Below are 25,588 nucleotides of genomic sequence, written 5' to 3'. Positions count from 1 at the left end.
TGCCCTGAGTTTCACACTTTCGAGGGCGTCTCACCTCTGTCTTCCCCCGGTTGTGACCTCCTCGGAGCAAGTAGTTGACTGGACCCTTTTCTAGACAGACTCCAAACACTCAGTTCCAGGGATTCCCTAAATTCCCTGCCCAAATGGCCCTGATCCTATTTTCAGGGTCTGAGCAGGCCTCCTGATCTCTTAAGAACAGGCAGGGTCACTAGGGTGCTTGCATCTAAGTCCAACGGATGGCCAAGGGTCATCTGTTTGCAGGTGGGGTGGGCATCTACGTGCGTGTGCAAAAGGCCCCTTGTCATACAGGATGAGTCAGGATAGAAAGAAAGAGAGAGGGTAGACTATGGGATGTCTCTGTTTTTACTTTTGTCCCAGACCCCACAGACATTAGGACTGGTCCTGGATGGATAGATCTCACATAATATTGAGCTCAAACAATAGATACGTGTGCAGGTGCACACACATGCAATATATATGTTTATATAATTCCACTTACACAAAGTTCAAAAAGAGGCAAACCTGTAGTGTTAGAGGTACACATAATCCAAAGTGAAAAGCAAAGAAAAATCATCATAAAAGTAGTGCCAGAAAATACAGGGTTTATGACATAGAAGGGGTACAATGAAGGTTTCTGGGATACTCAAGCTGTCCATTTCTTTGCCTGGATGGTAGCTATTTGGGCATTCCTTTATATAAGTATTCATTAAATAGTGTGTTGTCCACTTTTTCAAATTATCCTTTATCTCACTAAATATTTATCTTAACTTGAAAATGAAGTACGTGTTGTAAAATTTCATTTTCTTTCATCTAGGTTCCCTACTCACACTTCCATTTCTCTCCTTCACTATGTGAAAGTGTCACTATTTATGGTTGGGAAGATCTACTGGAGAAGAGATGGGCTACCCACTCCAGTATTCTTGGGCTTCCGTTGTGGCTCAACTGGTAAAGAATTTGCCTGCAATGTGGAAGACCTGGGTTTGATCCCTGGGTTGGGAAGATCCCTTGGAGAAGGGGAAGGGTACTCATTCCAGTATTCTGGCCTGGAGAATTCACTGAACAGTCTCTGGGGTTGCAAAGAGTCAGACATGACTGAGCAACTTACACTTTCACTTTTCACTTTTTTATCAAAAAATACGTTTGAAATCAACAAAACCTCATGTAGTTTTAGCTCTAAAAACAAAACAAAATGAAACAAAAAATGGGGCTGATTAGTGGAAGAGAAAGATGTCCAAGACTATATGCATGTTAATTTGTGGGTCAAAATAATACAACTCTAGACAGGATCTGAACCCAGGATGTTTAACTCCAGAATCTGAATGATTAACTACATTTTTCTCACTTAAAACAATTAGAAGAGCTGACCCATATAAGGTACCCAGTAGAGGGCATATTGCAGGATTTCAATAAACAAATGTAGTTATTTTATCAATATCAATATGAATATTTACTATTTCCATCTTTCAGCCCCTTAAATAATAGGCCACTGCTTGATTCTTGAATCCCAATATTCTAGGAAAGGTATCCAATACATTAAAAATGAGTGACAGCAGTCTGCAACACTTCTCTGTACATGGGATTTCCCAGACAAGAATACTGGAGTGGGTTGCCATTTCCTTCTCCAGGGAATCTTCCCTACCCAGGGACTGAACTTGGGTCTCCTGTATTGCAGGCAGATTCTTTACCACTGAGCCACCAGGGAAGCCACACAGGGATCAGGGAATATATTGTATATTTGGCTAAGTGGGTATCCTAAGTAGGACCACAGAAAGCATCTTCTATTTAATACTTAATGCTTATAATTATTCCATTCATGCTTGAAGGCTGACATTTTATTAAATGTCCCTTAACATGCATAACAAGTTATTGCTGTCATAAAACCATGCAGTTAGCATTAAAATATAAATATAATACTATACCTAATGATCCATTGTCAATCATTAGGAGATCTAAGAGCAGTGACTTAGTGAGATATTAACAGTACAGGCTTTTTAATTGCTAATTTTCTGTCCTTCCCATTTGTTCCAAATAATTTTCTGATAATACTATAAGCCAATGTTACAAGTTTCATGTGCAAAACATTATATTTCTATTCTCTACACCCTAGAGTGTGCTTACCATCTACATGATTTTTCAACTGACATTTTAAAAATTCAAGATAATCTGAAAAATTAGTTAAGACTCACCTTCAATCCAACTGTTTATACAGACACTTATGATTGCCTCTAGTTAATACGGTAAAGACCACACTGCCCTAGAGCTCTTTGAGCAGAGGAAGCTACTTAGTAACCACAGTGAAAACCAATATGTCACCACCATTAATTTCCAAGTACTTACTTCCACAGCATAGTGCAAAGCCGATGAACCCGGATGCAGTGAGAGGTTTTGAAGAGGTTTGATGCGTGGTTTCTCCCATCCAAGCTCCAAGGACCACTCCACTGTTAACATGTGATCTGTAAAAACTGTTCCAAAAACCAGAGTACTGGGGTCTGGTTTTTCCTTTAAAATGGTGGCTCGTGTGATTATTAGATCTTCAGCCTGGGGAAGAAAGTTAGCACCATTAAAGAAAAGTAACTGAACATCCACCAGCTAGAGGAGGCCGACAGTAAAAAGACAGAATTTAAGTCACTGGCCATTAAAAAGTGAAATCATTTAATTTTTAAATGTTGGCAACTAACTCAGAAACTTAACAACACTAGGTGAGCCAAGCAAAACCATGCCTCCATTCAGAATCTCTTGTTTCATATCTCTGCAACGTAGGGAATTCCCTGGCAGTCCAGAGGTTAGGTTGGGAGCTAAGATCCCAGAAGCTGCAAGATGCAACCAAAAAAAAAAAAAAAACAAAACAAAACAATTCTTTGCAATGTATACTACCAAACAAATATCAGAACTAAAATTTTTCAGTGACGTTTAGAAACTGGGACGAAATAGTAGATGGAGTCAAATCATGCTAAAAGAACATATTTCTTCACTTCCATCATTAGACCCGTGTAGAACATTCGGGAAAGAAGAAGGGCGGGTCTTAGAATCAAAACAGCAGCACTCACAATGACTTATTAAACTAAAAAGAATGTCACCAAGAACTGAATCTCTTGGGATGGTTATACTCCGGCTCCCTCAAAGAATTCTTGGCAGCAGCTTCCAAAACCCTCTGGGTACATGGTAGGAGACAGGCAGCAGTGAAGCAAATGTTTTCCTCGTTGAAAGCAGAAGTAGAGATTGAACACTAAGATATAAATCCTCTATTCTGTGTTGAGGAAACAGTGAACAAAGGACCCCTTATTCAAAGAAAGATAAATAAGAGTAATAGGAAACAACTTCACACAGCCCTGTTGCACCAGCTCTCCACAGCCGGCTTGCCAATCACAAATGACCACCACATACACATCCGGATCACAAACAATAGCATCACTAACTTTACAATAACTGTAGAACAGCTGACACAAACCACAGGGGAAGGCGCATTCAGACTTACTTAAACACAAAACGAACCAAGGACAAGTTCAGGCTGTGATCAGGCTGTTAGGAAGGTCAGACTTCATTTCTTTCAATACACGAAGTAGTCATTTCCCCACCCCCACAAAGCAAATACAGAACTTCAGAACTTCACTTTGTATCATCACCTCTTATCATTATTTTTTGAATGACCTAGTTATATCTGGTTAATTCACTGCTTTAGAGCCACCTTTGTGGTTTGATATATTATGAATCAGTTAATTTTAGAGTAATATTTAGGTCCAAAATGCTATTTATTTTAAAACAACCAGAAAGCTTCCATTACAATGAAGCACAAAGCATAAAGGACAACGTGTGTGTGTGCTAAATCGCTTCAGTGAGTCCAGCTCTTTGCGACCCTATGGACTGTAGCCCGCCAGGCAGTTTCATTCACTTCCATAGCTTCAGTTATCACCTGCGGTGGTGGTGGTTTGGTCGATAAGTTGTGTCTGACTCTTGCGACTCCATGGACTGTAGCCTGCCGGGCTCCTCTGTCCATGGGACTCTCCAGGCAAGAATACTGGAGTGGGCTGTCCTCCTCCAGGGGATCTTCCTGACCCAGGGATCGAACCTGTGTCTCCTGTATAGCAGGCAGATTCTTTACCACTCCAACATATATGTACACCATGGCTAATTCATGTTGATGTATGGCAGAAATCAACCCAATATGTAAACCAATCATCCTTCAGTTAAAAAGAAATAAAACAAAAGCAGTTTGCCAGTCCATTGAGACTGTTTAGATAAGAACTCTAGCTAGGGTACTTGCAGTTAAATGTCCAGCCCCAGCACAGTGCCTGGCACATACAACAGTAAAGGTTTTCTTAGATACTGAAAATAACATTTGGTTGATTTCAGCTGCACTCCACAATGGATGACAGACTCATTCCCAGAAGATGGCCAGGATTTAAAGAGAGTGAAATCCTAACATACACTTTTTATTACATGAATGGTTTCACAGTATTCTTGTACAATGAAGCACTTGTGCTTTTGCTTTGGTTATTTTTTTTTTTTTAGTGGCTAGGGGGATCCTGGGCTAAGAAAAATCTGGAACTATAGCAATACAAGAAGACAAACTCAATGCAAATTTTCACTTATTAACACCATTAACAAAAGTTTCTTAGTAACAAGGGAAAGTCGTAAGATACACAACAAAAACAGAAAGATGAAAGTAGATGAAAATGGGGTGGAGATACTGTGAGTAGAAGGGGTGAGTTCTTAATCCATGAATTCAGGATACATCTTAAATACCTCAAAGGCAACAGACATCGGCTTTCTTTTTTTTCAAAGACAAAACCAATGATTTGCATGGTTCTTCAAAAGTAAAATTACTAAGTTCTAAATTGTGTGGTTTTAATAAAGCAATTTAAGTTTTTAAAAAGGAAAATGAAGTTTGACTTCCCATCTGCTATTTCTAATATTAGGTAGTCAATTCTATCACTAGTTAATCAACGAGAACACAGTCACACAAGGTCTTTCTACCTTTGGGGATTTCTAGGTTTCCCAGTAACCCTACCTTGCCATGAAACTAACAGGCAATGGAATATATACAACTTTATTCCAACAACTACAATGCAGGAGACCAAGGCTGATTCCTGGTCGGAATGATCCCCTGGAGAAGGGAATGGCTACCCACTCCAGTAGTCTTGCCTGGAGAATTCCACGAATAGAGGAATTTGGCAGGCTATAGTCCATCGGGTCGCAAAGAGTTGGACAACATTGGGCAACACTACCATTAGTATTTCAACAACAATCTACAGAGAAACTTTTAAAAACAAGACTACGGCTTTGACTCATATCAAACTGTAGGGTGATTTCTTTTCCTTCCCTTACTCATTTCTTCCTTATCTGTTTTATTATTCTTAGTATTTTGCCTTTTTATTCACTCAGTGAACACTGTACCAGTACCGCAGCTCAGGCACTGCACTGCACTAAGCAAGCACAGGAGATACCAAGATGCAAGGGCTCAGTCTTCCTTCTCTGCCACGCTCGCTGCCAGTCGAGGACAAGTGGTAGCCACTGTGAGCAAGTGTTACTCATTCAGAACTGGTTAGAACCAACTAGGACCAAGATGGCAGAAGATTTGACTTCCGCTAGACCTTGGGCCTCACTGTACACTCATTGTAATACATCAGCTAAATGACACACCCACCAGCACCATGATAGCTGACAACTGCCATGCCAACAGCGGGAAAAGCCACATATAGGAACTGAAAAGCAGAGCTGTATCAGTTCCGGGTCCAAACCACACTCCTGTTCTCAGGTAATGCATGGATATTATAATTCCCACACTTTCCAGTTTCCTCCCTTATACTTCAATCCTCTTAACACATTTGGTGTCTTTGCCTGACTGGGGTTGAAAAGTTGATTTGCGAGGGTTCCCACTTCACCAATGAATAAAGCTTGTGCTGTTCCAGTCTCAGCTTCAGTTTTGTTATTGGCTGCATAAATATGACCAGAAAAAGAACCTCCCTGGCACACACAGGGGTCTTAGCTCAGAGTAGAACCCTAGCATAGGTCCATTCAACCAATTCAGTACCAAATTACCTAATAATTTTTGAGCTACTATGTATCTGTATTATGCCAGGCACAAAGAAACCAAGGGAATAAAACAAGACCTCTTCTCTTAGTGAGGGGGAAAAACAGTATAAGGAATAAGTGGTTTGGGCCAGGGGGATGTGCCAGCCTTGACAGGAGGGGGTTTGGGGGAGAATGGATACATGTATATGTATGGCTGAGTCCTGCTATTCACCTGAAACTATCACAGTATTGTTAATTGGCTATACTCAAACACAAAATGTTTTTGGTATTAAAAAAAATCAAATTAAATTAAATTTTTAAAAAAGATTTTTAACATAAATAAAAAGAAGGTAGGCATATTATGATTATAGATAACAAATACCTGGACAATTCAGAGCTGGCCTAATTATCTTGCAGAGTTTTCCTACTGGTTTTTTAAAATTCCTTCACAAATAGCACTTTTTTCCTTATTATAAGTGCAGTTATCTGTTACTTATCAAATATTTGAAAAAGACTAAAGAATTATAAAGAAAAAAAAAATCAACCACAATTGCAAAAGCAAACAAAAAAGAATAAAGAGATAAACAGATGTCAAGAAATGATCAGTGCTATGAAAAAATGAAAGTTTAAAGGGATTGAGTGGGAAAGAGAATGCTTATTTTAGATGGAAGGGTTAGGGAAGGCCTCCCAGATGAGGTGACATTTGAGCAGAGACTTGAATGAAGACAGTAGGTCATGTAGAGACTTAGGGGCAAAGTATTTCAGGTAGAGGAAACAAGTGCAAAGGCCCTGAGGTGGGAACACACTGGGTAGGTACAGTAAACAGCAAAGTCAGTGTGACAGGGATGCAGGGAAAGTGAACTGACAAGCAACTCTTAGCGGCTCTGTGACTGCTGGAGTAGGGAAAGGGAGCGGCCTAGAGAACCAATTACCCCACTGTGTGTGTGTGTGTGTGTGTGTGTGTGTGTGTCACACTAAGTTGCACCAGTTGTGTGTGTGTGTGTGTGTGTGTGTGTGCGCGCGCGCGCATGTGTCTCTGCACGCAGGCGCGCACACTAAGTCGCACCAGTCATGTCCGACTCTTAGCAACCCTTCAGATTGTAGCCCACCAGGCTCCTCTGTTCATGGGGTTCTCCAGACAAGGATACTGGAGTGAGTTGCCATGCCCTCCTCCAGGGGATCTTCCTGAAAGATCAAACCCATGTCTCTAGAGTCTCCTGCATTGGCGAGCAGGTTCTTTACCACTAGCAACCTGGGAAGCCCACCCCATTGTATACTGATTGACATTCCAGTTCTCCCCATACTCCGCCTCTATGCAACCAAGATTGTACCCCATCATTCTTATTTCCCCAGGACCTTTACCACAAACATTGCTGGCAGTTGACATAACCCAAGTTTATCTCTCCATTCCTGGTAGTTTGTAGGAGCCATTAAGGCATGGCTACCATGTTTGAATTTCCTTCTGTTTTTATGAAGCATCAAGGAGCAAAGTTGAAAGGAGGAGAGTTTCACTGGTAAAATAAGAGAATCTGGGTGATGTTGAGCTTTTTCTCTGAGCCTCTATACTTTCCCCTTGGCATCAGAGATTCTCAATCCTGAAAAAATGTTGGACTTAATTGTGGAAGTTTTTAAAAACACGAAGCTGGACACCATTCTAAAATCCTGGAGGGATGGAGCAGGACTGTGCTTGTTTGTTTAAGTTATCCAAGTGGATTCTAACTGTAGTCAGGGCTGAGAAACATACCATACCATTTCTCCTGAAAATTTCATCAACTTAAACAGCACTGGTTCCCAGCATCGGCTACTGAGCTGATTTACCTGGGAGGCTTTCTTTTTTTTTTTTAAAGAAAAATATCAATGCCCATGCCCTACCCTAAGATCAGTGAAAAAGAGACTCAAAAGTGGGGCTCCACATCAGTTTCAGTTTAAACTCTTCAGTTTAAAACTCTGAAGGACAGGCTAGTACACGGGAAGGGCTGAGAACCAGCAAAAGAGATTCAGATCTCATGGATCTGTGAATTTTTAGTGAAAGCCACATACTCTCTCACAATCATATGAACTTGTCTCAAAGTGAATATGTCCAAAATGGAACACATAATATTTCCTTCAAAATTGGGTACCTATGTCTGATATTCATATTGCTTTCTACTTCCTGACTTCTCAATCATTAATTTATTCAAAAAATTCTACTAAAAGAAGGAAAGAAAAATGAAAAGCAAAAATCTCTAACCTTTACCTGGCAATCACATTTACACTTTTCAGAGATGACCTCTGCTGGCAAATTCATTGTGTGTATGCTAAGTCACTTCAGTCGTGTCCGACTCTTTGCAGCCCCATGGACCGTAGCCCACCAGGCTTCTCTGTCCATGGAATTCTCCAGGCAAGAATCCTGGAGTGGGTTGTCATCTCTTCCTCCAGGAGATCTTTCCAACCCAGGGACTGAACCCGCATCTCCTGCATTGGCAGGCATATTCTTTACCACTAGCGTCACCTGGGAAGCCCAAGGATCTAATCAAAGTCCAAAGAAAGGGGAGGAAAAGGACAATACCAGACAAATCTGTACCCTTTGATCGCAAAAGCAAAATTTTCTCAGAAATTCCCTTATGCCTTATTGGTTAGAAATGTATCACATTGATATCTTTAGCTGCAGGGGAGGTTGAAATGCAGGTTTGTCATTCAGGGTTGGGCAGAGAACTGCAAACAAAAGCAGAGTTCTGTTAATAAGGAATATGTCTGGGGCTGTCCATGAGGCTTCCCAGGTGGCTCAGTGAAATCCGTTGCCAATGCAGGAGACACAGAGATGCATGAGACACAGGTTCGATCCCTGGCTCAGAAAGATCCCCTGGAGGAGGGCATGGCAATCCACTCCAGTATTTTTGCCTGGAGAATCCCATGGACAGAGAAGCCTGGCAGGCTACAGTCCATGGGGTCGCAAAAGAGTCAGAAACAACTTAGCAACTGAGCACGTCTAGGGCTGTACTGGGTGTACACATTAGCCCAGTGCCTCAGTACTTAGGAATGCTTGTTTATATGCCTTTGTCTAACATGGGAACAGATAGAAGGACTAAAACTCGGCTACAGATGCCTTCCCACTCTCATCTCTTTTTTTCCATTATTTCTTCCACATGTAAAATTGAACATAAGGCACCTCCAGCTTATCTCAACTCCCTCCCTTCTTCCTCCAGCAGTAAGAGTGGAAACTAGAACCCCTAACCAACCCAGTCGTCTGGGGTGTCCTCAGCTTTCCAACCACCAATCACTTGCCTTACCCATTTCTCATGCAACCGTTTGATATAGACAGCTCACTCTCCCAAGTGCTTAGTTTCCTCTATAAAGTCCCTTGGATTGACTTAAACAATTGGGAAAGAGTCATTTCTCTTGATCATATTGGCCTCTCATTTAGCACAGTATCATATCAAATATGTTTGACTAATTCTGTTCTAAACCTCACTAAACCTGGATTGATCTTCATGGTTTTGGATATCTCAGCATAATACACTGCTATAGTAAAAACAAAACTGAAAACAAAAACCTGTACTTACCATAAATCACAAAAGACGGTTCTGTTGTCATGATTTCAAACCCTTAGAGAGTCAATTTGAATAATAATCTGGGCCTAGAATATACTTTTCTGAATCCTCTCTTCAAAATACTTCTAAGACCACCCACAATGGGTGGGACTCACTGTTAATGGCAAAGCCTTTTTTATGTTTTTAAGTTCAACTAGTGCTACTGTAATAATTTGCTAATACTAGTTAAGTTGCTTGAAATCAAAAATAAGTGATTATATTGCTAGGTATTAGTTTCCTTTCAGTAAACTACTACATCTTCTTGTAAGACATGTAATTTGTTAATGAAGTGAATTGCAACCCTCTAACATTCTGATTTATACATGAGGATTGCTCCTACATGCAGCTTTGTAAAATAGCACACTAATAGGTACCTTCAGAATTTCATCAAGAACTCCAATTTTCCTTTATTGACAAAAATTCCGGCAATTCTGGAAACTAAAAATAACAGCTGTTAACCTGAATGGAAAAAGAAATTACCTAAGAAAACTAAATCTAATCAATGAGGTGATACAGTTGAATGAAATTCAAAAGTAAGCAAGTGATATGCAGGTGTGTGACTTGTTTGAGTAGATGTGAGGTACAGTTCAAAGAGGAAAAGAGCACTCGTGTAAAAGAAACAAATTTTATGCACAATTTTTATCAGGGTTCTTTAGAAGTCATCTTTTTCCTATAGTTCCTTTCTAAAGATGGATAACATAACAATATTTGTAACATGTTATTTTCTCCTTCATGATTACTCTGTCTCTTCCTAATGCTCCAAAGTTCTCCAATGATTTCAAAGTCAGGATGTCTCATAACACACGCTTGTGGAAAAATTTGGAAGGCCACAATGACTGGACTGTGAAACAACATGAAATATGACCAAAAAAGGGCATATTAAAAAACAACCGTTTCTTGACACAAAATGTGTGGCTGGGGAACCATTTGCTCTGAGATGGGGAAGCATGCACCAGGCTAGTGCAACTAGGTTAAGAGCCCCTGAGGACTATTATTAGCTCTGAATTCAAGCAATATCCAATTGCCATCAGTACTTCTCTGAGTTGGCACTTAAACTTTCAAAGGCTATCTCTGGATTACAGCTGTCAGGACTTCCCAGGCAAGAATACTGGAATGTGTTGCCACCTCCTCCTCCAGGATCTTCCCGACCCAGGTATCAAACCTGTGTCTTTTGTGTCTCTTGCACTGGCAGGCAGATTCTTTACCACTGTGCCACCTGGGAAGCCCTTCGAAATTGCATAACTTTAAAACAAGTGCATCTGTCTTGCTCTACTTGGAAAGCCATCGATGCTACATTTGTTATCATTTAGAGACACTTTAAAAAAAAATCTAATAAGGAAGTTGTACGGATGACAGAGTAAGGGCTGTGGAGAAAATTTGGGCTATGGAAACAGAGGGAAGGAGGTCACAGTTGACCTCCTTGAAACGAAGATAACCCTGGAGTCCACAGAAAGATTCCCTAGGATTTTTCAGTAATAAGGCACCTCATTACCGGACTCTCAGAAAATGGTTTCCTTACTTTAAAATTACTGTATCAACATGTATATGTATGAATGAATCCTTTTGCAGTCCACTTGAAACTATCACAGCATTGTTAATCGGTTATACTCCAATATAAAATAAAAAGTTAAAAAAAAATGACTGTATCAAAATGGGAGAAGGGATACAATATGAAAACTACCCAAGAGAGATCAAAAGGCAATTTAAAGTTATAAATGAGGTGATCAAGGAGATAGAAAAAGTCCAAAGCCAACATGGTCCTACAAAATCTACTATTTTTTTGCCCCACAAATTATTGGTTTCATTTTTCATTTGCCTCATCACATTGCACTGTGAATTCAACCACAATTACCACTGACGTTTTGATATGCAAATACATAAGCACAGAATATCAATGGGCTTCCCTGATAGCTCAGTTGGTAAAGAATCCATCTGCAATGCAGGAGACCGTGGTTGGATTCCTGGGTTGGGAAGATCCCCTGGAGAAGAGAAAGGCTACCCACTCCTGTATTCTGGCCTGGAGAATATCAATACACTTCCCTTAACTAAAATCTAAAGCATAGAAATTTAAATTAACAAAGAGAAGATTATTTACATGATGAATTAACCCTTTACTTTGCAAACAATTCTTCTATGTATCAAAGTATAAAAGCCTTTAGGGAAATTTTTTCATTAATCTATATAGCCTGTGAGGAATTTACTATATAAGATGACCCTTAGAGTTATCAAGGAGGAATCCTTTTTATTTCATTCTTTCAAGGATCCATATCTCAACATCTAAGTCCCTAAAATGTATTAGAACTTAGTCTTCATAGACTAGCAGAGTATATCTATCTACTGTTGGGTTAGAGGACACTATCTTTAAAGGACAAGGAATAACATGAACAAATAAACTCACAAACATTTTAGTAAGGAAATTACTATATCATATCTTGATTTTTAAAAAATCCTGAGAGTAGAGATCTTACCTTAATTTATCTTTGGATTTCTAATGCCTAGCACAGTCCCCGGCACATTGTAAGAGCTGGGTATGTGTGAAATTGATGAGCAAGTCTCATCCGTCTCTGAACCCTGCCAGGATGTGAGATCATTAGGACACTCTGTGCTATGGATGACAATTGACAGTGACTGAAACAGGCAGAAGAGCAGGAGGAAAAAAGAAAAGCCACGGAGGAAAAAAGAAAAGCCACGGAGGAAAAAATCTCCATGGCCTGGAGGAGTCAGGAATAGGTGGAGATAATGAATTAAGGAGAAAATGATAATAAACCTTACATTTATGTTCTTATGATTTTTAAAATACTTCACAAGATTCTTTTTCTCTTGCTTCTCACTATTCCTCTGTGAAGTATGAGGTTATTTAATATACAAACCCCAGAATTTAGAGAGAAATGAAGGAAATACAACCTTTTTTTTTTTTTACTGTAAAATGTTTGCTGCTTAAAGAAAAAACAAATGAGTTTAGCGTTTTCCACAAATAGGGTGAAGGGTTAAAAGTATTATAGAATCAGATAAACCTCAAGGTGAAAGTCATGAACTGGTTATTTTCCAAGAAAACTTTTATAATTCATGAAATAAGCAATTAACTGCCCGGAATTTTATATGACTATCCTACACTGCTCCCCTTACGACTTTTTCCCCAGAGGAGTGGAATTTAAAATGCATGGCAGCTTATTTAAATTATTGTATAAACCTGTGCGGAGAAAACTGCCCCCAAATCTCAACAAGAAGTGGCTGTATTCAACTAAACTGCTGTTTCACTTAGCCTCTGGCAAGTAACTTACCTTGAAAGTCTCCACCGGCTCTTTGGATCCGCCTTCTCCGGTACCTTCTGCGGAGCATCCATTATTGCAGTCCTTAAAGAAGAATTAAATACATTAAGTAAAACTAGGTGTCTCACTAGGGTCTGGGGTAATCAATATCACTCACCATCACACCCTTCGCTGCGCTCGGGTCTGGTCCCCAAGCAAACTGGAAAAGGAGAATCAAACACCCAGGCACCAGCCCCAAAGGAGAGCGTCCTGCGAGAGCTGTCCTCTTTCTGCCCTGTCGGAGGTCGCGGCTGTTTTTGTCCTCCACCGCTGGCTTCGAGCAGACTGGTTAAATTCCAGGTTCTCCCTGAAGCGCCAGGGTTCACCAGCAAAGAACAAGAAAGTAATTGTCTCCCTTTTATCCGAGGAAATAGTCTAGATTAGGGCTTAAAGCCATTAACAGAGAAATCTCCTGGGCGCACTCAGCCTCGTGGTCTTGTCGATCACGGGCGCACAATAGCAAGCCTGGAAAAGCGATGGGGACCAGAGTGAACCATTTTCTCCACGAGTAGGGTCCTCCAATGCAGGCGCAAGGTCACTCGTTAAGGACAGAACTCATGGAATGAGGGGGTAAAATTTTAAAAACACTTAAGGACGCAATGGAAACAGGTCGAACAGGAAAAGGTACTGACCTTCAAAAAAACAACAACAACAAAAAAAAACACAAAAAACCTAATCTGCTACATCACTAGGGAAGAGAGGAAGAAAGGGATTCAGGGAGGCAAAAGGCTACGGGCAAAATATTCTGGGGTGGCGAAGGCACGCAGGATGCGGCTGTCAGTTCTGGCAGCCCAGAAATTCCGTTCCCTCTGCTCCCCCGCCCCCCTCCCCGCCGCCCCCACCTCTTCCACCAAAGCGGATTCCATGGCGACCCTCACGTTCCCGGCGGCTGTCCGCGCCTCGCTCCGGAGCAGGTCCCCGGCGGGACTTTTAGATCTGGCTGGCGGGGGCCTCTCCGAGGCGTTCGCAGACTGGGACTCCAGATTTGGGGCAGGGATGGGGAAAGAGGAGACTCCCGGATGGAGACAGCATGGTGGTGCAAAGCGAGGCAGGATGGTGCGGGAAAGCGCAGCTGCGCGCCCCGCCAGGCCGGTGGACTTCCGAGAGCCTGGGGTCCGATCTGCCCCACCCCCACTCCTACTCCCACCCCCGCGAAAGCCTGTGGTCTGGGTACCTGAGGGACGAGCGCCGCGGCGGCGGGGGGCGGGCTGGCCATGGGGAGCCTTCCGGGGCGCGCGGCGGCGGAGAGCGGCGGCGACGCGCTGCGCCCGGCTCCACGAGAAAGCGGGCGGAGCGGCCAAGCCCCAGCGCACGCACCGCGCGGAACCGGCCGCCACCGCCCGGGTGCCCCGGCCACCAGGCGCAGGGAACAGCGTAGCCCCTCCATCATCCCTGGGGGAGAAACTGATCCTGCAGACGGTAAACTCCAAGCCCTAGTCCCAGCCCCCTGGGCACCGGAGTGCAGGAGCGCCTTTCCGGGAGCAGGCACTGAGCAAGCATCCTTATTTACCAAACAACGCCACGATGGGCCTGGAAACGCCCCTCTGCCCGGGGTAAGCCACCTGTGGTCAATTAATTTTCTTTAGGACAGATTTTCCTTTGACAAACCCACAAAAGGCAGTTTCTGCTTCCCTCCGCCCCTCCTGCCCGGAGAGCACTTGTGCCTGGACGGTTATCTGCCGCTGACCCCCAATGCGCAAACTGAAGGAGAACGTGAATCCAGGCTTTAGATTTCACCACCAACCAAGTCGGATTTGCAAACTTGGGGTGTTAAGGGGCTGCTAGGCTCACAGCTTCGAAGACCTTTTCCTGCCCAAAGACCTCAAGGCCACTTAGACCCACTTACCACCCCTCCACCCCCACCCATAGGTTTCAGGCAAAGTAGACCACGAGCTCCTAACCCAGCGGCTTCGACAGTTTTTCGTTGTAGGCGTGTGATAAAAACATTTAGAAACTGAGCTGGGAAAGTGACATAGGAAAAGGAAAAGGAAGAATGTAATGGCTATTGTCTGCTGTGTGCTCCAGGAGCAATGTCAGACTAAATTATGAGCCTTTCTGGGCTTTTAAAGGAATAGGAAGTGGTGACTTGTGCTGATTTGATCTTAGAAAGGGAGAGGGTGGTTAAACCCAGTCTGATTTTAGAACTGATTTTATACAGCCCTAAAGTCAATATAGCTGTAATCTTATCGCCCAGAAATTGCATACACGTCTCCCTTCCTCTCTGCCCTTCATACTAGACATAGAAAAGCCTCTTATGCTGGGGTGGAGCCCTAACAGGTCACATGGCACTGGCAACCAGTCTCTTGTTAAACAGATGTAAAATTGAACAATTGAAAGAAAATACCGATTAAGTATACTCAAGAATACTTCTGAACAATTAAAATATAGATTAAGTATACTCAAGGATATTTTTGAACTATTGAAAGAAAATACAAATTAAATGTACTCCTACCCCAAGCATAAAAATAAGAAATGCTTAGTTGAAGAGTTTCATTAACAACTTATTTGCATTCAAAAGTCTGGTTTAACTGTGTATGGGGATTCCCAAGTGGCTGAGCAGTAAAGAACCTGCCTGCCAAAGCAGGAACCACAGGAGACTGGGAATCTATTCCTGGGTCCAGAGATGGGGAAGATTCCCTGGAGAAGGAAATGGACACCCATTCCAGTATCCTTGCCTGGAGAATCCCATGGACAGAGGAGCCTGGCACGCTGCAGCCCATAGGGTCACAAAGAGTTGGACACCACTGAGCAACTGAGCACAAATGTCTATACCTTACTATTCATTCAAAGCCTGTTATTATTTTATAGGTCGATACTAAACAGCTCCAATTTCCTTGCCATTTTAAGGAATGACCTGTAAGTGACCTTTAAATGACTTGTAAATCCTCCCTATTCAGCCAAGAAAGCCTGTATCATACACGAATGATGTTATTTAAAAATTACTACAAGCCCCCCCTGACCTTTCCTTTTTCCTCCCCTTCAGAGCCAGACTCTGGTGGGAAAGCACCGTCTATATTAACTGCTGCTACTTCCTTTCCTTTCAAGTGACTATAATTTGACTTCTGTCCAATTATTCCACCTAAGCAAGGTTCCTAGTAGCCTTCATTTTGCTCAACCCAATGGTTTTGCTTCATGAGCATTTTTATGGCTCCACCTACATGCTGATGACTCCTAAATACTATTTTTTCAGTCCACCTCTCTTGTGAGCAGTAGTGTGCTTACAGTCAAAAGTCTGAAATGTTCATTGAGTGTGTCACATTTGTGCCTGCACTGGGCTAAGTGCTGGATATGCAGTTTGAGCACACCCCCATCCTGTTATCTAGCATTGTCTCCAATCAAACAGAAAAATGTTACTTGTGTTTAAATGTGTTAACTAATCCCTGCAAATGTGAAACTGCATCTGTGGCTAGTGCTACCTGTGCTTAAGAGCCTCCAATGATGAAATGTAACTGACCTAGAAAGGTCTGGCAAGGAATCCTTGAGGAAAGATTTGGAGGATAAAAAAATTCACTACAGGAAGAAAGGATGAAGAACGTTGGGGATGAAAGTGAGTTCCAGGCAGAAAGGACATCTCTAAAAAGGGAAGGAATGTGGAGCTTACAAAAGAGGGTGGGCTTCCCTGGTGGCTCAGTAGGAAAGAATTCTCCTGCCAATGCAGGAGATAGATACTGATTCAGTCCCTGATCTGAGAAGATCCCACATGCCTCAGAGGAACTAAGCCTGCACACTACAATTATTGAGCCTGTGATCTAGAACCCACAAGCTGCCACTGCTGAAGCCCACACGCCCTAGAGCCCATGTTCTACAACAAGAGAAGCCAGCGCAGTGAGAAACTCAAGCACGGCAATGAAAGAGTAGCCTCTGCAACTAGAGGAAAGCCCTCGCAGCAACGAAGATCCAGCACAGCCAAAAAAAAAAGATGAGGGCTGGAGCAGACATCCGAGGAGGGTGACCCAGCTAAGGTGAGCCTGGGAGGGTAGGCAAAAAGCCAACCGGGTAGTGGCCTTTGGTAGTGCCTTAGAGAGTTGGTTGTTGTTCAGTTGCCTAGTTGTGTCCGACTCTTTGTGACCCCATGGATGGTAGCATACCAGGCCTCTCTGTCCCTCACCATCTCCCAAAATTTGCCCAAGTTCATGTCCATTGCATGGGTGATGCAATCCAGCCATCTCATCCTCTGATGCCCACTTCTCCTTCTGCCCTCAATCTTTCCCAGCATCAGGGACTTTTCCAATGAGTCAGCTGCTCATTATCAGATGACCAAAATACTGGAGTTTCAGCTTCAGCATCAGTCCTTCCAATGAGTATTCAGGGTTGATTTCTCTAATATTGGCTGGCTTGATTCCCTAAATGTCCAAGGGGCTCTCAGTTCAGTTCAGTTCAGTCACTCAGTCATGTCCGACTCTTTGCGACCCCATGGACTGCAGCACGCCAGGCTTCCCTGTCCATCACCAACTCCCACAGTTTATTCAAACTCATGTCCATTGAGTCGGTGATGCCATTGAACCATCTCATCCTCTGTCGTCCCCTTCTCCTCCTGCCCTCAATCTTTCCCATCATCAGGGTCTTTTCAGATGAGTCAGTTCTTCATATCAGGTGGCCAAAGTATTGGAGTTTCAGCTTCAACATCAGTCCTTCCAGAATATTCAGGACTGATTTCCTTTAAGATTGACGGGTTGGATCTCCTTGCAGTCCAAGGGACTCTCAAGAGTCTTCTGCAACACCACAGTTCAGAGAGCATCAATTCTTTGGCACTCAGCTTTCTTTATACTCCAACTCTCACATCCATACATGACTACTAGAAAAACCATAGCTTTGACTAGACAGACCTCTGTTGGCAAAATAACGTCTCTGCTTTTTAATATACTGTCTGCTGCTGCTGCTAAGTTACTTCAGTCGTGTCCGAATCTGCGGGACCCCATAGACAACAGCCCACCAGGCTCCCCCATCCCTGGGATTCTCCAGCCAAGAACACTGGAATGGGTTGCCATTTCCTTCTCCAATGCATGAAAGTGAAAAGTGAAAGTGAAGTCAGGCTCAGTCATGTCCAACTCTTAGTGACCCCATGGACTGCAGCCTACCAGGCTCCTCCGCTCATGGGATTTTCCAGGCAAGAGTACTGGAGTGGGTTGCGATTACCTTCTCCAAATATGCTGTCTAGGTTGGTCATAACTTTTCTTCCAAGGAGCAAGCGTCTTTTAATTTCATGGCTGCAGTCACGATCTGCAGTGATTTTGAAGCCCCCCAAAATAAAGTTTCTCACTATTTCCATTGTTTCCCCATCTATTTGCCATGAAGTGATGGGACCAGATGCCATTATGTTGAGGTTTGTTTTTTTTTTATGTTGAGTTTTAAGCCAACTTTTTCACTCTTCTCTTTCACTTTCATCATGAGGCTCTTTAGTTCTTCTTCACTTTCCGCCATAACTGTGGTGTCATCTGGATATCTGAGGTTATTGAAATTTCTCCTGGCAATCTTGATTCTAGCTTGTGCGTCATCCAGCCCTGCATTTCTCATGATGTACTCTGCATATAAGTTAAATAAGCAGGGTGACAATATACAGCCTTGATGTACTATTTGGAAATAGTCTGTTGTTCCATGCCCAGTTCTAACTGTTGCTTCTTGACCTGCATACAGATTTCTCGGGAGGCATGTAAGTTAGTCTGGTATTCCCATGTCTTTAAGAATTTTCCAGTTTGTTGAGACCCACACAGTCAAAGACTTTGGCATGCTCAGTAAAGCAGAAGCAGATGTTTTTTTGGAACTCTCTTGCTTTTTCAGTGATCTCACGGATGATGGGCTTCCCCCATAGCTCAGTTGGTAAGAATCTGCCTGCAGTGCAGGAGACGCAGGTTCGATCCCTGGATCAGGAGGATCCCCTGGAGAAGGAAATGGCAACCCACTCCAGTATTCTTGCCTGGAGAATCCCATGGACGGAGGAGCCTGGCAGGCTACAGTCCATGGGGTCGCAAGAGTAGGACATGACTTAGCAACTAAATCACCAGCACCAGCAGATGTTGGCAATTTGATCTCTGGTTCCTGTAGCTTTTCTAAATCCAGCTTAAACATCTGGAAATTCACAGTTCATGTACTGTTGAAGCCTAGCTTGGAGAATTTTGAGCATTACTTTACTAGCGTGTGAGATGAGTGCAATTGTGCGGTAGTTTGAGCATTCTTTGGCATTGCCCTTCTTTGGGATTGGAATGAAAACTGATCTTTTCCAGTCCTGTGGCCACTGCTGAGTTTTCCAAATTTGCTGGCATATTGAGTACAGCACTTTCACAGCATCATCTTCTAGGATTTGAAATAGCTCAACTAGAATTCCATCACCTCCACTAGCTTTATTCATAGTGATGCTTCCTAAGGCCCACTTGACTTCGCATTCCAGGGTGTCTGGCTTAAGGTGAGTGATCACACCATCATAGTAATCTGGGTCATTGTAACATATCAGTATGCCAAATAACACACCCACAGGTGCCATGACCATAAACATCAAAAGTGGATGGTGGTCCCATTCCTGAAAATCCTCACCCCGTCCCAAAAAAAGCTGGAATTACTCCTCCACTCATTAGCCTATGAAATTTTTATGGTTGTTCAGTTGCTAAGTCATGTCCAGCTCTTTGTACCCCACAGGCTGCAGCACACCGGGAGTCCCTGTCCTTCACTATCTCCTGGAGTTTGGTCAAACTTATGTCCATTGAGTTGATGATGTGATCCAACCATCTCATCTTCTGTGTTCCCCTTCTCCTCCTGCCCTCAATCTTTCCCAGCACTAGGGTCCTTTTCCAGTGAGTTGGCTCTTCACATCAGGTGACCAAAGCATTGGAGCTTCAGCATCAGTCCTTCCAGTGAATATTCAGGACTGATTTCCTTTAGGACTGACTGGTTTGATCTCCTTGGTCTCCAAGGGTCTCTCAAGAGTCTTCTTCAACACCACAGTTCAAAAGCATCAATTCTTCGGCACTCAGACTTCTTTATGGTGCAACTCTCACATCTGTACATAACTACTGGAAAAACCATGGCTTTGACTATGCAGACCTTTGTCAGGAAAGTGATGTCTCTGCTTTTTAATATGCTGTCTGGTTTTGCCATAGCTTACCTTCCAAGGAGCAAGTGCCTTTTTAATTGCAAGGCTGCAGTCACTGTGCACAGTGATTTTGAAGCTCAAGAAAATGAAATTACCCACTCCTACAAAACCTGATAACCCTATACCCCGGCACCTCTCTAGCCTCCTGAGATGGCCCACACTCTGTCCATAGAGTGAGTTTCTTCCCTGTATAAACCTTCTTTAACTTTACTATGGCTCTCTCTTGAGTTCTTTCCTGTGTGAAGCCAAGAGCTCAGACTTGGCAGCCATCTGAGGCACTCAGATGTGACCCGCGAAGTGATCATCCTCTCACACCCCACTCTCTTCCCTGAAACATTTCCTTTCTCAGATTACTTAACAGCACTTCCTTGGGGAAAGATCCTTGAGCCCTGTCTAGGCTACATGGGCCCCTCTGCTATTTATTTCTACAGAATTCTTTCCATTACAAAATAACTGTCATGCTTTATTCTAATTATTTGATTAAAATTACTCTACTTTTAATGATGGGAGAGTGTGTCTATTTTGCTTGCCTAGCAATCTCCCCTCAACCAATGCCAGGCACACAAATGAGACTTAACTATCTGTTGAATTGCAGCTCTCAAATTTTTTAAAAGTATGTCTTTAATATATTTTGAAATTTTAGCTACTAACGTTTACAAATGTAACAGGGCTCTAGATCTAGGCTTCTTTCTCCATAAAACTGTTCAAAATCTTTCTCCTTCCTTTTCCTCTCTTCTCTTCCACTATTTCATCTCTTCTCTTAACCAGCCATCCTACAGGCTTTCAATGTATTATGACTGTTAAGCGATTGGATCAATGCTTTCCAATGTGATGATGGAAACGTTCAGTCTCTGTGCTAAGTCATGTGTGGATACTGAAGAGTTGAAATGTGGTTAGTGTGCCTAAGGAATTGAAGTTTTAATTTTGCTTAATTTTCATTCATTTGCATTTCATTTAAATAGCCATGTGTGGCTCTGGTCTTAGTGCAGTTTGGGGGCATTGTAATACGTTTAATCATAGCTGAGGGTTGGTATCCTGGCTTTATCACTTATCAGCTCTATAATCTTGAGCAAATGACTAACCTCTTTCGAGTTTGAAAAAAGCTATTTTTTAAAAAGCTATCCTTTTTCGTTTTAAATTTACTTTTAGGAACACTGGGTCTTCATTGCTGTGCATGGACTATTCTCCATTTTCAGCAAGCGGAGGCTGCTCTTCACTGGGTTGCATATTGCTCTTCTCCCCCAGCTTCTCTCCATCACTGCCCCTCTCTCCTGGCCACAGTCTCACAAGAGATCTCCCCACCCCCTCCATTCTTGACCTCTCATCTCCTCCCTGCTTTCCTACATCCACCCTGCTGTCATCAAAGTGCTTGCTCTGAAAAGGTTTTTCTAAACCAGTCACTCCCCAATTCAAAACCATAATGATATCTGCTACAGGTTGAGCCAGTTACACTGTTCCGGATACTTTGTAACCCAATGAAGACCTGCTGGGGCCTTCTGGAGAGAGACCCCTCCCCCTCCCCCATATCCTCTGCTTTAGCTCCTCTCTGAAGTACCTAGATAATCGTATCTACCGCATATGTCACATTGTTTTACAGAGGCTAAAACCACCACCAAATGGGAGAAATTAATAATTGACAATCATGAGCATGTAGCCCTCAGACCTATCGGTTCCTACAGATTGATGCTGTGAACCCCTATTACTTCACTGTCAATCCATCATTACTGTGCACCAGCTGATCACATAGCCTTGAACATCCCTCCCTCACCTGGACTGTAAAAATGCTTTGCTAAAACCCACCAGGGAGCTTGGGTGCTTTGAGCACTAGCTGTCCTGGACTCCTTGCCTGGTGCCCTGCAATAAACATTGAACTTTCCTTCACCACAAGCTGGTGTCAGTAGACTGACTTTACCGTACATGGGCCAGTGGACCCAAGTGTGGTTCTGGAACACTCTGGGTACACATTTTCTCATCTAATATTCCAAACAGCCCCCTTCACCCCTCTGCCCCACACACCACCATAGGTTCTACTTTCTGGATTTTCAGTGACTCAGAGACATTACTTAAATTTCCCGGGATGAAACAGCTGTTAATTAAGTCAATTTGTCCACACGATTGTGATCTCACCTACAATTCTGTCTTGTTCCAGTGGCTCCAGGTTTTATGACCATAAACCCATCGGTAAAAATTGCACCATGTGTGGTAGGCTGTGTTTTCCAAATATTAGCCACAACATTTTCTCCCATGCATATGCTCTTCTGCTCAACCCCATCAAGCAGTGGAGTTTTCCCCCCACCCTTTTGAATTTGTGACTGTTTTTAACCAATAGAATAGAACAGAAATAGAGAAATGATGCTGCTCCTATTTTAGGCATGTACTGTAACTGGCCTGGAATCTTCTGCATCTTCCTCTTGGAAGGTGCTTGGTTCTCCCGCACCTGGTACCCAGCCTCCATGCTGTAAGAAGCCCAAATAAGGGAGAAGCTGCGTATAGGCTCACTAATCGACAGTCCCAGACGAGCTCCCAGGCAGCATCCAGCATCAGCTGTCAGCTGTGGGAGTCGTCATCTTGAGCATCCAGCCCTGTTGAGCATTCAGATGACCGAAACCACATGGGAAATCTCAGGTTAAAACTCCTCTGCTCTTCTTGAAGCAGTTACAGAAGATGGACCATCATCCTTCAGGTTCCCATAAGAATATGGGAGTAAAATCTCTGAGGGAGGGATGAAACAGGAGGGAAGAGGGCAGGGTCCAACTTTTGCAAGAATGACATAGCTCAAGGACACAACATAAACTGATTAGAATCAAATGGATCCAAGGTGGCAGACAAGTCAACTTGGTCCTCAACCAGCAAGCTAAATGGCACTCCCGGAGGTGACATGACAGTTTCAAGGCATATCAAAAGATCAGAAAGTGGGTGGTGGTCCAGTTCCTGGAAATCTCCATCCCTTCCCAAAATCATTGGAATAGTCCTCCCACTTATTAGCCTATGAAATTACTCAACCCATAAAAGCTAACCTTGCTACATTTTGAGGCTGCTGCACTTGCCCTTTGCAAACTACTCCGCTGTTACAGACTTAGAGAACAAACTTAAGCTTACTAGGGGGGAAGGGTCGAGGGGAGGCATAGTTTGAGATTGACAGGTACACACTGCTATATTTAAAATGGATAACCAACAAGGATGGATTGTATAGCACAGGGAACTCTACTCAATATTATGTAACAACCTAAATGGGAAAAGAATTTGAAGAAGAATGGATACATGTATATGTATAAGTGAATCACTTTGTTGTACATCTGAAATGAATATATTGTTAATCAACTATACTCCAATATAAAATAAAAAGTTTAAAAAAAATGCCTTACTCTACTGAGCCCAGATAATCTACAGACTGTGAGAGATGGTAAAACATTATTTTAAGCCACGGAGTTGTGAGGTAATTGGTTATATAGCAGTGTTAACCAAAACAGCATGCAAGCCTAACATATATTTATATAGTTATTTGTGAAAATAGCTTAATACATAATGTCATACACAAAAACAGGGATAAAAAAGATGAGGTAAACATGAAATAATTAGCATTTTAAAATATTTTCTGAATTATGGTTGTTTTCTTCTACTATCCTTGGTTAAAGGCCAAATATACAGAAGGGCTAAGTAATCAATAATGACAATTGATGGAATTCCCTTTCAAATAGTCTTCTTGATGATACCACAGTTTTGTGCTCTACTGTTTGTTAATTCTGATTAAATCATCAATATTTCTGTCTTGGAATATGGACAATGGAGAAGTTGTAATAAGAATTGGAAAAATAGTGCTACTTTGATTTTGCTATTTCCTTATTTTTATATCACTAATACTTTATTTTTTTTTTTTTTAATTTAACTATGGTAGGTAGTTTTAGTCACTCAGTTGTGTCTGACTCTTTGTGACCCCATGGACTGTGGCCCGCCAGGCTCCTCTGTCCACGGAACTCTCCAGACAAGCATACTGAAGTGGGTTGCCATTTCCTACTCCAGGGCATTTTCCTGACCCAGGAATCAAAACTGCGTCTCCCTCATTGCAGGCAGATTTTTTACCATCTGAGTTGATTTATTAAAATATTGTGTTAGCTTCAGGTATACAGTTTCAGATTCTTTTCCATTATAAATTATTTTAAGATATTGAATATAGTTTCTATGTTATATAGTAAAATCTTTGTTGTTTATTTTATATATAGTAGGCTGTATCTGTTAATCCTATAATCCTAATTTATCCCTCCCCCTTCCTTTTCCCCTTTGGTAGCCATAAATTTGATTTCTCTGTCTGTGAGTCAGTTTCTGTTTTGTAAATAAGTTGATTTGTACTATTTTTTAGATTCCATATATAAGTGATATTATATAATCTTCATCTTTCTCTGTCTGACTTACTTCATTTAGTAAGGAAATCTCTAGATTCATCCATGTTGCTGCAAATGACAAGCTTTTGTTCTTTCTATGACTGAGTAATATTCCATTATATATATATATAATATTCCATTATATATATCTCCACATCTTTTTAAACCAATTGTCTGTTGATGGGCACTTGAGTTGTTTCCATGTCTTAGCTATTGTAAATAGTGCTGTTATAAACACTGGGATGCATATATCTTTTTAAATTATTATTATTTTTTTTTTAAGCAAAATACATTTATTTCTTTTTTTTTTTTTTTAGTTTTTTATTTTTTAAATTTTAAAATCTTTAATTCTTACATGCATTCCCAAACATGAACCCCCCTCCCACCTCCCTCCCCATAACATCTTTCTGGGTCATCCCCATGCACCAGCCCCAAGCATGCTGCATCCTGCGTCAGACATAGACTGGCGATTCAATTCACATGATAGTATACATGTTAGAATGTCATTCTCCCAAATCATCCCACCCTCTCCCTCTCCCTCTGGATGCATATATCTTTTTAAATTATTATTTTTAAAAATCTCTTTTGGATATATGCAGGAATGAGGTTGCTGGATCAAATGTAAATCTATTTTCAGTAGCTTATGGAAGCTCCATACATTCCCATCAACAGTGTGGGAGGGTTCCCTTCTCTCCACATCCTCTCCAGAATTTATTATTTGTAGACTCTTTGATGATATATACATTGAATTTTGTTTGCGTTTGTTTTCTTCTGTATGCTGAAATCTTTTCAAGCTAGTTGTCCCTTTCTCAAGGATCATCAAGGAACACTGGCTGACATAATCTGTCTGCAAAGCCCCTTCAATTCAGTTCAGTTCAGTCGCTCAGTTGTGTCCGACTCCTTGCAACCCCATGGACTGAAGCACACCAGGCTCCCCTGTCCATCACCAACTGTTGGAGCTTGCCCAAACTCATGTCCATCTAGTCAGTGATGCCATCCAACCATCTTATTCTCTGTCATCCCCTTCTCCTTCTGCTTTCAATCCTTCCCAGCATCAGGGTCTTTTCCAATGAGTCAGTTCTTCACATCAGGTGGCCAAAGTATTGGAGCTTCAGCTTCAGCATCAGTCCTTCCAATGAACATTCAGGACTGATTTCCTTTAGGATTGATGGCTTGGATCTCCTTGCAGTCCAAGGGACTCTCAAGAGTCTTCTCCAACACACAGTTCAAAAACAT

At 42.2% G+C, this 25,588-nt stretch overlaps 1 protein-coding gene across 4 annotated transcripts in view; it reads right to left on the bottom strand.

Annotated features, from left to right (window-relative positions):
• BCAT1 (branched chain amino acid transaminase 1) overlaps positions 1-25,588 on the bottom strand; it is a 122,199-nt gene that overhangs the window by 67,452 nt on the left and 29,159 nt on the right. The window contains exons 1-3 of one of the 4 annotated variants that reach the window (XM_042245231.2): positions 14,064-14,188; positions 12,863-12,934; positions 2,338-2,538 (exon numbers count right to left, since the gene is read on the bottom strand). In XM_042245231.2, the coding sequence (XP_042101165.1) occupies positions 2,338-2,538; positions 12,863-12,934; positions 14,064-14,105 (315 nt within the window). In that variant the 5' untranslated portion in view covers positions 14,106-14,188. 4 annotated transcript variants of the gene reach the window in all.

This window comes from Ovis aries, chromosome 3 (assembly GCF_016772045.2).
Source record: "Ovis aries strain OAR_USU_Benz2616 breed Rambouillet chromosome 3, ARS-UI_Ramb_v3.0, whole genome shotgun sequence".
NCBI lineage: Eukaryota > Metazoa > Chordata > Mammalia > Artiodactyla > Bovidae > Ovis > Ovis aries.
Note: the sequence above shows the minus strand (reverse complement) of the source record. Positions and strands in the feature narration are given on the sequence as shown.